The sequence below is a fragment of the Lolium rigidum genome, chromosome 7 (assembly GCF_022539505.1).
Source record: "Lolium rigidum isolate FL_2022 chromosome 7, APGP_CSIRO_Lrig_0.1, whole genome shotgun sequence".
NCBI lineage: Eukaryota > Viridiplantae > Streptophyta > Magnoliopsida > Poales > Poaceae > Lolium > Lolium rigidum.
In genome coordinates this window covers 50,628,781-50,638,968 of record NC_061514.1, presented here as the reverse complement: position 1 = coordinate 50,638,968, position 10,188 = coordinate 50,628,781, and the positions used below count along the sequence as shown (strand labels likewise).

At 42.6% G+C, this 10,188-nt stretch overlaps 2 protein-coding genes across 2 annotated transcripts; one reads left to right on the top strand and one right to left on the bottom strand.

Moving 5' to 3' along the window:
* Window positions 1-496: 496 nt before the first annotated feature.
* On the top strand, window positions 497-4,427 carry LOC124677704 (imidazoleglycerol-phosphate dehydratase 3, chloroplastic). Its single transcript, XM_047213665.1, has 8 exons — window positions 497-834; window positions 968-1,095; window positions 1,993-2,097; window positions 2,324-2,416; window positions 3,121-3,195; window positions 3,513-3,575; window positions 3,726-3,835; window positions 4,068-4,427. Exons 1-8 carry the CDS (start codon window positions 627-629, stop codon window positions 4,093-4,095), a joined length of 810 nt encoding a protein of 269 aa, XP_047069621.1. The 5' UTR covers window positions 497-626; the 3' UTR covers window positions 4,096-4,427.
* A 758-nt stretch (window positions 4,428-5,185) lies between these two features.
* Window positions 5,186-6,897, bottom strand: LOC124670043 (germin-like protein 4-1). The gene is made up of 2 exons (XM_047206560.1): window positions 6,762-6,897; window positions 5,186-5,826 (listed from the first exon to the last, which is right to left on the bottom strand). The coding sequence occupies exons 1-2, from the start codon at window positions 6,895-6,897 to the stop codon at window positions 5,186-5,188; spliced, it is 777 nt and encodes a 258-aa protein (XP_047062516.1).
* Between the last annotated feature and the right edge of the window lie 3,291 nt (window positions 6,898-10,188).

The window sequence follows — 10,188 nt, the reverse complement described above, 5'->3', positions numbered from 1 at the left end:
GGAGATACTGTGATTGATACCATGCGCTGACAAAGGGAAGGAGAGGGAACTTGCCTTAATTAGATTGGACGATCGGATGTTAAGCGGAGACTAACATATTAGATTGGACGGACAAGATGCTTTCAATGACGACCACCAAACGCGTTGAGCGTCAAACGACCAACTCCAATTTAATAGTAAAGATAGGTTTTCCTCATCACCTTGTATCGGTTTGGCCGCATGTGGCTTTATTTATAAGGTAGGATGAAAGCGTGTTTCGAGGAGGAAAACAAAGAAAACACCAGCCTATTTCTGACAGGCTCTTCTTTGTAGGCCCACCATTCCCATGCACCATGATGAGTCCATTACCCAAAACAGACCAAGGTACCCGGCGGCCGGCCCAACTAAAGTTTCTGGCTTCAGCCTCTCCTCCCCCACGGCGCTTCCGCCGCCGAAGCGACGGCCACTACTCCCCCCTCCCGTTCTCATTGCCGCCGGCGACTACGAGGCTCAGTCGGAGCTTATTCGATCCGAGCTCGACTTCAGTCGAGTTCTTGCCGAATTACCCAGCCACAAGCTCCAATCCACCTAGGCTCGCTCTATTTCGGCTTCGCTGACATCGCCCGCCCGCCGGCGCGTTCTCGCTGATGACCACCGCGCCGTTCGTCTCCCCATCCCTCTCCCGCCTACACTCCGCACGCGCCTCTCCGGTCCCCAAATCCCCCGCGAGGTCAAAGGCCGCGGTCGCCTTCCCCGCACGGCCGTACGGGCCATCGCTTCGCCCCAGGTCGCTTGTCATGGCTTCCGCTGGCGTGGGCGGGAACGGCTCTCCGGCGGCGTCTGAAGACTCCACAGGTGGTTTCAGCATCCTTGACATCTACTGTATTTGCTGCTTCATGATGTGATTTCTACCTGCTTTATGCCCAATCTACTTCACTGTTGCTCAGCCACTCCACTGAAGATCTCTTACCGTGTTCAAAATTTCCAGTGTCTTGTAGGCTGGGAGAGGTTAAGAGGGTAACCAAGGAGACTAATGTGCATGTCAAGATCAACCTGGATGGCACTGGTGTTGCCGATTGCAGCACAGGGATACCGTTCTTGGATCACATGCTTGATGTGAGTAAAGTTAATCGTGTTGGGTCAATATACGCCTTGTCCAGTAGTTGTGAATCGAGGATTTTCTGTATACACAGCACATGCTTGTGGTAGAATAACTATTTTATTTTATTTGTTGGCCTATGGGTTTGTTCGAAGCCAGAATGTGATGGCTATTGCATCTAACTGAAGAAGAAAAGTAACCTCTTCCTGCAAAGCAGGGCAAAATGGAACTTTGTAATCATCAGAATACCTTAACACGCATCCATGAAACCGAACAGCGCGCACACACATATAAATGGCATGTAGTGCTGAGAACTTCTGACGGGCAAACCCTTTATGTAGGACACACTAGCTTTGGATGTTTAAGACCACCGTTAGTACAATCCTGTTGTTATTAGGAGATAGTGATGTATACAGAAGTAAGCCTGAAGGTACCCTGCTGAAGAAAAGTCTGCTGCCTTCCACGTGTTCCAAGTGACATCGAGCAATTAGGAGGGGGAATGCTATTTGATTTTCTTTCCCTAGTGTGATGTGATCCATGCAGTGATTGTTACTCCTCTTCCTCTTATTAATAAATTTCTCTGTGTGTGTGAAAAGCATGGCTTTGGTTATTCAACACCGGTGACAAACTGACTAGATATGACCACTATGGGCGATAAGCCCTTACATCTCAGTTCTCAAATCAATTTGTGAAAAAGAACTACAGTAAGGTGCTAACGTAGCCAACCAATGCAATGAGAAAACATGTTTTGAGAAGTATTACTTTTGCAACAGGTTGCTGCACTTTGAATGGTCCAGCGTTCTTTTCTGTGTATATCCTGTGCTTGACAGTAGAAGGTTCTAACTCTTTACTGTGTACGTGCGCTCTTTTTTCTGGTCAAAGTTAGGCATTAACTTCCGGTTTACATCTTACAGCAACTGGCATCCCATGGACTCTTTGACGTATATGTGAAGGCTACGGGTGACACACACATTGATGATCATCACTCGAATGAGGATATTGCTTTGGCAATCGGAACGGTGATTGCTGCTTTTCTATTATGCAGTTAAAGCTTGATGGTTGTACTTCTGGAAGTAGTTATATGAATTATTGCTGAACAGAAATTAGGATGTCCATTTTGATCTGATTGCTAAATTTGCTATATTTCTGTTCTAAACCTGATGTTGAATTGTCCCGAATTCCAATGCTCTGCAACCTATACATATGCAAAAAGCTACTGTGGTAATTTTTTAAGCTTACTTTCAGGCGTTACTTCAAGCACTTGGAGATCGAAAGGGAATTAACCGGTTTGGGCACTTTACAGCGCCACTTGATGAGGCAGCAGTTGAGGTTATACTGGTATGCATTACCATCTTCAGCATGTACATGCTATGAATGTACTGTTCTCTGCAACCTCCATTCAGAATGTACTGGAGTTAGCATTTATGAGCTTATGAACATCTTACACTGTGCTAACACATAACTGAATCATAACTTGTACTTACCCTGTGCTAACACATAACTGAATCATAAATTGTACCTGTCTGGTTCTTCACTTGGAATGATAGGCTGGTTTTCACGAAACTTGTTTTTGTCATCTTATGTTTTCATGGACACCTAATGTTATGATAGGATATGAAGATTTTGACTTTTGAGGACTACTAATGTTATGATAGGATATTATTTTTGAGGACTTTTGAGGACTACTAATGTTATGATAGGATATGAAGATTTTTGTCATCTTATGTTTTCATGACACCTAATGTTATGATAGGATATTATTTTTGAGGAAAAAGTGCTCAACAAGCTGTCATCAAAGTAGTCCATTTGGTTTAATTCTGTATATATTTTTTCTGACTCGGCTATCTCGCATAAGTTTATGACTTGAATGATAGCGAGGAAGTTGCAGTTATTTTACTCTATATAACATAATTTTTGGTTAATTATTTTTGTTTGACAATTTTTATATTGCGACTTGTCAATTATTATCATGATGAATAATCAAGTAATTGTGCTTGTTGAGATTAGATGTTTGTGTGTCCTTATTTCTTCCTTGTATTCAGGATCTATCTGGTCGACCACATTTGAGCTGTGGCTTGAGTATTCCTACTGCACGAGTTGGCACATATGACACACAGGTAATTTGTGAAATTTTGACAGTCGCTTTCAATTTCCTGCTATGTTAGTTCCATTTTTTTTGATGTTTCGTTTGTTTATGTCAGGCATTGGAAAGATTTTCATTGTTAAATCTCACATATTCAGTTCAACTTTACTTTGGATTTGTTTTTCTCTTTCGTTTTTATTAAATTTGTCTCTTCCCCTCTTCAGATGATTTTTTGACAGATCTTTACTAGTCTTGTTAGTCGTTTTTTAAATTAGGGCATTGGGATCGTCTTGCACCACATATTGCTGCTACAAACTAAGGCAAATAATAATATAATTACTTTGATGACAGCTTGTTGAGCACTTTTTCCAGTCCCTTGTGAATACATCTGGGATGACGCTTCACATCCGTCAGGTATATTTTGCATCTGTATCCCAAAAAGTCCGCTTGCTAAGCTTTGGATCGGCATTACAACAATGTATTTTGGGGACATAGTTTTTTGACCCTCAATTAAGTGAACTAAATTGGCATAACCTTGCACTCACTTCAATTTTTCTTTCAAAGCTTGCGGGGAATAACTCGCACCATATTATCGAGGCAACTTTCAAAGCATTTGCTAGGGCCCTTCGACAAGCAACAGAATACGACTTACGCCGACATGGCACTATTCCCAGGTTTGTCCTCCTTTACTGCAAATGTTGTTCATGAATGTTTGCGCACGACATGGTCAGTATTTCATAGATGTTTCAAAAACTATTTCCGGCACAATTTTTTGTAAAACAGAGAAACTGTTAGCTGTTGGTATTTCACGACGTCCAGTGTTAGATTAGATGGTTAATCTCCGACTCCCTAGTGATTTTTGATACATTAGCATCCCTGATGGTATCTTGCTCGACTCAACTGCAGCTCAAAAGGTGTTCTGTCAAGGTCGTAGTGTTCCAAGATGTAAAAACTTTATGCACACACTATTCCCCATTGAAGCTTGGAGCGATAAAAAGAAACAGATGGGTTGGTCTCCTGCTGGATCATCTCTGTTGCTACACTTGTGCCTGGAGTCCGTGTCATTTTGCAATAACACAGCGTGTAAAATAGCTTGTCATCATGCTCCCAGGACTTATTTATCTTTTACTTCCATTGGCAGAATAATGTATCTGCTCGCTAGCCCATTTTTGGCTCTTCTCTGGACTCTATGTCTGAAGACCGAAGATGAAAAGCTGCAAACGGCTTGACATTCTGAAAGTTGCCTCCAAAATGTGGATTCGGAAATGGCCAGCATGGTGTCGCCTCTGTAACACTTGACGGTTCTGTAATGCTTGACCGTTCCAGAGAAAACAATCTCCGTGCTCTAATCTCATCCAGCACTACAATCAACTGGTGATCGTCAGAACTTGGCTGCCTAGTCTGATTTAAATTGGTGCGCAGCAATACCTATGTTGATTCAGTGCGCCATCCATCCATGTAAGAGCAGAAATAGTTTTTGCCGCTGAACAGAAATAGTTGTTGCCGCTGAACGCAGAGAAGACGGTGCGTTGCAGCGACGTGGCTGCTTGGTAAATCAAATGGTTTGAGCACTCAGAACATCGATCGTTTCCTTTAGAGGAACGGTGTTGTTATTTCTCATGTCAGATGTCACTGAGGATCGTTCGGTCAGACTGGTTGGTGGTAAAGGGGATGAGAAAATATTGATATTCTGACTGAACCGTTCGATCAGAGTGATTCATGCAAAGTCTGAAGGTATGTGGCTACAATCCCAAAGAAAAAAACACAAACCCTTCTGGATTTTATTCCACATAGTAGAGGCAGCAGCTTTTAGCTACCCATTACACTGATTGTAGTATTTCGCCACTGTTTATTCTACACGACCGAGAGAGCTAGTACGTAGTACTCCCCGATCAACACAAACTACTGGCTGTACGCGCCTACGCTGATCGCAGCGTACATTATACAGTGGCTTTTGGTGTCTTGTTTACTAGCAAATGTATCGATCTTAAATTATTATTAGGGTGATGGATTGCCGGCCTAGCTTAGGGCTTCTTGCGCATGCCAGGGTAGTAGCCGCCGCCGCCGCCACCGCCGGTATAGTTGCCGCCGCCGCCCATGCTGCTGTTGCTGCTCATGGCCGGCGCGAACTGGGACTGGATCCAGTCGACAGTGTCCTTCTCGGTCATGAACGCCTTGGCGAGGATGAGGTCGCTGATGGGTGGCGTCGACCCAAACACGGCGTTGGCAATGGTGATTGTGCCTGGGTTCTGGCTGCTGAGTGCGGCGATGGCGAGGGCGGGGTTGGGCCCGTTGTTGGCCTGGAAGTGGATGAGCCCCTGTGGGAAGACGAACACGTCGCCCTCCACCAGCTGCTTGGTGAAGAGCAGGTTCCTGCCGTCTTGCTGGTTGGAGGTGACGAAGCCGACGAGGAGCTGGCCCTTGATCACGGTCAGAATCTCGGTGGCGCGCGGGTGCGTGTGCGGCGGGTTCTGCCCGTTGGGGCCGAAGTCGATGCGCGCCAGGGAGATGCCGAGCGTGTTGAGGCCGGGGAGCTGCAGCACAGACACCAACGTGACGGCGGAGCCCTGCGCGTTCAGCATGCCTGGCTTATTGAGGCCGGCACGGAAGAAGTCGTTCGCCATCACCAGCTTTGGGTTCTTGCAAACGAACCCGTTCACGAACACTGCATGCATGGACATTTCACGCCACAAGGTTAATGTATTTGGATTTATTGTTTCCAAATCGACCAATTTACATACGGAGTATATAGTTTTAAGAGAGTGGGTGTTTTGCGCTCTCACTTTCCCTAGTTTAAAACTTAGGGAGTGAAAAAAAAAAGTATTTCTTAGCTGAGATGCATCCGTAGCTATGTAGACATATGATAGAGACCTTCTAACCCTTTTGTATCGTACATATATCAACACATTCATATCAAATGAATTCTTAGTTTTAACTTAGAAACTATCATCTCTTAACCAAACAACAAATAACGGATACATTTAATTTCTTGTTAGATAAAAAATCAACATTTAGGTGAAATGATTAGCTATATCTAAGCCTATTAAGTTGTGCACGTTTTCTAAAACGTGCAAACTACTCGACTTTAGCGATAAAAGTCGATATTATGGATTGTTGACCGACATGTAAGGATTTCTCTTATTTCTAATGCAACAAGATTATACATAATTTCTAAACCATGCAAACTACTCAACTTTAGCGATAAAATCAGTATTATTGCTTGTTGACCGACATGTAAGGATTTCTCTTATTTCTAAGGCAATATATAAATTTCTAAAGCGTCTGCTCAATATACTTAACAATTTTGACCTACATCTTAGAAAGTACTCCCTCCAATAATCGATGGTGTATCATGTCCAAGTTCAAACTTCTCTAAGTTTGACCCAAGTAATAGGAAAATGCGTAAATATCACACTATCAAATCAATATAGTATGAAAATTACTGTATGATTAATATAATAAAATTAATTTTCTGTTTACATGTTGATGGAACATAGGGAGTAGGCAGTTAGGCACTAGTGTCCCATCGATCGCATGTATGCTATCATGCATGTCGCGTGAACGAAATCAAGCATGGAAAGTGAAGATGGATTTATATACCAGGGGTCATCATATCAGCAACACAGAAGTCCTGGAGAGGGCTGGGGTCGCCCGCCATAACGCGAGGAACTGAAGATGAAATCAGCACCAGTATTGCCACGGCAAGCAGTGCAGCCAAGGCACGTGAAGCCGCCATGTTTTTTTACCTTCACTAACAAGACCAATGTCTGTCAATGTAAGGATATAAGCTAGTGTTTGAGCTCGTTCTACGCTGCAAAGACATACCAAGGTACCTATTTATACATGCATAAAGGTGACCGTGGAGTAGTGGGCTAGCTGCATGCTCTAGCAACAACATGGTACAACCACTAATCACTAGCTAGTAATTCACTGTGTTGTTTGAGTTGGCATCCACGATACTGCTATGGCATTGCTAGCTTACGTGCTAATTTCTTCTTGCAGCCCCACTAACTGTTTGTTTATACAGGGTAACCACGTGCCTAATATCCATTGTGGAATCAATACATGCACCATTACGGGTGGAAAACTTGATGATCGAAGATAATGGCCCTTTTGGGGTTTTAGTTTGCAACAATGATCCACTAGCTTGCAGAAGCTGTAATTCGAAGATGGTCGTATGATCGATCGTGTAAAGCGAACGTTGCTGATGAAATTCCTTGCTAACTGGAGCTGTTTGCGCACTTGCAGACGACTGGTGACGCTGATTCTACCTAGATCAATAATCATCTAGGTGCGTCGGATGGGTCCCACTGCTACAGATACTTGAAACATATGCCCCACTGCTACATGCGTTTTTGCAAATGAACAGTGTTTCTTTGTTATCTACAGTACTAATCCCATATGGTACAGTGCAAGGCCTAGGTGAACAGCGCTGCCCAATTATTGTGTGCTGCAGCGTGAAACCAGATAATCTCTCCGATACTGTTGATCTTCTTCCAGCTCTAGCCCTCTGTAACAGTCGTCTTCAAGCTATCGCGCACAGCCGACATCACACAGCTCTCTGTAAACAGTCGTCTTGAAGCTGCTACGCACAGACGACGACACACTATCAAGCTCTTGGACGAACTTCTCTACCATGATGCTTTGCCACTGTCCACACAAAATATATCCAAATGTTTCATCGATCCACGCTGCAAAGAAGATGAAGTGGAAGCCGTTGTTGGAGGCTCCCGTACGCACAACTCGAAAGGTCCAATGAGCAAGAAAACCAGAACATCCATCGAGCATTCCTACTCACGTGATAGAAGCAGCTTGCTTCGGTACCAAATGCATTCTAAAATGGGAGAAGAAACTTGGTTGCGTAGCATTGGGTTGCAAACGCATTGTGACGATAGAAAAGCTTGCACGGTTGATGAAAAAGGGCATTGCAATGCCATTTGAATATTTGAATCAGTTGGTATATATACCAGCGGCCTAGTCCTGGTGGACCTCCTCATTTGAATTCAAATGGGTGCTAATTACCATCTAGGAAATAATAGGGTGTACAGTAAACGGTGGGAGCTCTTAATCAACTTTGACCAAGTGTACACGTGTCAGCTGGTGGGGGGGGGGGGGGTGCGCAGCTACCCCGTGGGTAGCGAGGTTCATCCGTTCCTAAAAATGCTTAAAATATATAGGCAAAACATATTTGCCCCGAAGTAATGGTACTTTTTTGGTTTGGTTTGCAGCATACATATCACAGACCTACAAAATTAAGCTTGAATTTGAGATCACTATGATCTTGCGGAGAAGGAGTTTGGAGGCTGTGGTGATAATTTTTTTTACTAACTACTCCTTACGTCCAAAATTTAGTATATTTTTAAGTTCTATCGTAAAAATAAGTTTGACCAATTTTATAATATATAAATATTTATGAGAGATGAAATACATATATTATAAACTACATTCCAACATACATCTAGTGATTTTGAACCGGTGCTGTAATTATTTCTACTTTCCAAAATACATCTAATATATTAAAAAGTTTGACTTAGAACAAAACATAAAATTACATTTATTTGTCAACGGAAGGAGTAACTGTTTACGTACTTGCATACAACTAGGTCATGCTAATTCTGCCTAGATTGATATCACCTTTATTTTTTCTAGACTATCTGGAAGATGACGTTAGGACTTGGACTTCCGATCTCCTTCATTGAAGCAACGTTAATAATATAGGCCAATATAAACGATACTTCCTCCATAACGGTTTATAGGTCATGCATATACCCCTATATCGTCAATTTAATCAACGTAATATAAATTCTATAACACAAAAATTATATCATTAGAAAGTATAACATCAGAAGTTTCCAATGATTTTTTTTGTAATCTATACAACATATTAAGTTGGACAAATTTATGATCTAGAGATACATGCAAAACTAATAAGCATGTATGGAGGTAGTAGGTTGATATTGTTGAACTAGCTATGCAATATAGCATACAAGATCGTGTATATCACTCTCACACATTTTTCAGATATAGAGTGGTCTACCGGTGAATACGGCTAGTATTTTACCCGATATAATTATTAGGTATATATATTATTCGATACTCAACTTGTTGTACTTTCTATGCTTGAGTGTTTTGTATTAGAGATTTTATTTGTTCTTGAAAAATATTATGTACATTTTAACTAAAATATACAATTAGAAGTATATACCCCGTGGGCACTTGGTTATCTGATATCTAATACGCCAAAGATAAGACCAAAAAGAACTAGACATCTGATATTTCAAACCTTCAATTGTACTCACTGTGTTTCATATTGATTGTTGCAGATCCGAATGTATCTCTGCACAAAACGCATCTAGATACATCTGACAACTAATATAAAATTAGGGGAGTACTCCCTCCTTTAGAGATTATAAAGCCCGAGGACCAACTAGCTAAAAATAAAAACTTCATAACTCACTTTATTAATTACCGGTACACCTGGGCATATCTCGGGCCGGGCCAGGTTTCGGGCCGGGCCTAAAAAAGCCCGACGGTAAATTCCCAAGCCCAAACTCGGCCCGGCCCAAACTTCAGGCTTATAAATCAGGCCCGTACCCAGCCTGAATAGAGAAAAGCCTGGCCCGACCCGACAAGTCCAGCCCGAACTAGGCTTAAATCCAGCTGCAAGCCCGAGCCCGGCCCGACGTTCGGGCTCCAAAATTAGGCCCGAACCCGGCCTGGCATGCAATCCCGGCCCGACCCGGTCCGAGATTTTCGGGCCGGACCAGGCTGCCCATGCCCAGCTGTAACCGCATGCACCAATAGTTTTACATGCACGAGAAAAAGAGAGAAAAATGAGAACATGCATTGAGAGAGAGAACGATATATAAAAGAGGTCTTATAATATCTAAAAAAAATCATAAGCCTTATAACCTCTAATGGAGGAAGTACCATATGTAGGGTTCGTTGCATAGAAAACATAAAAAAATCTACCGCAAAGACGAATAAAACCAATATCCAATCTATGAAAAAACCAAGATCTAATCTA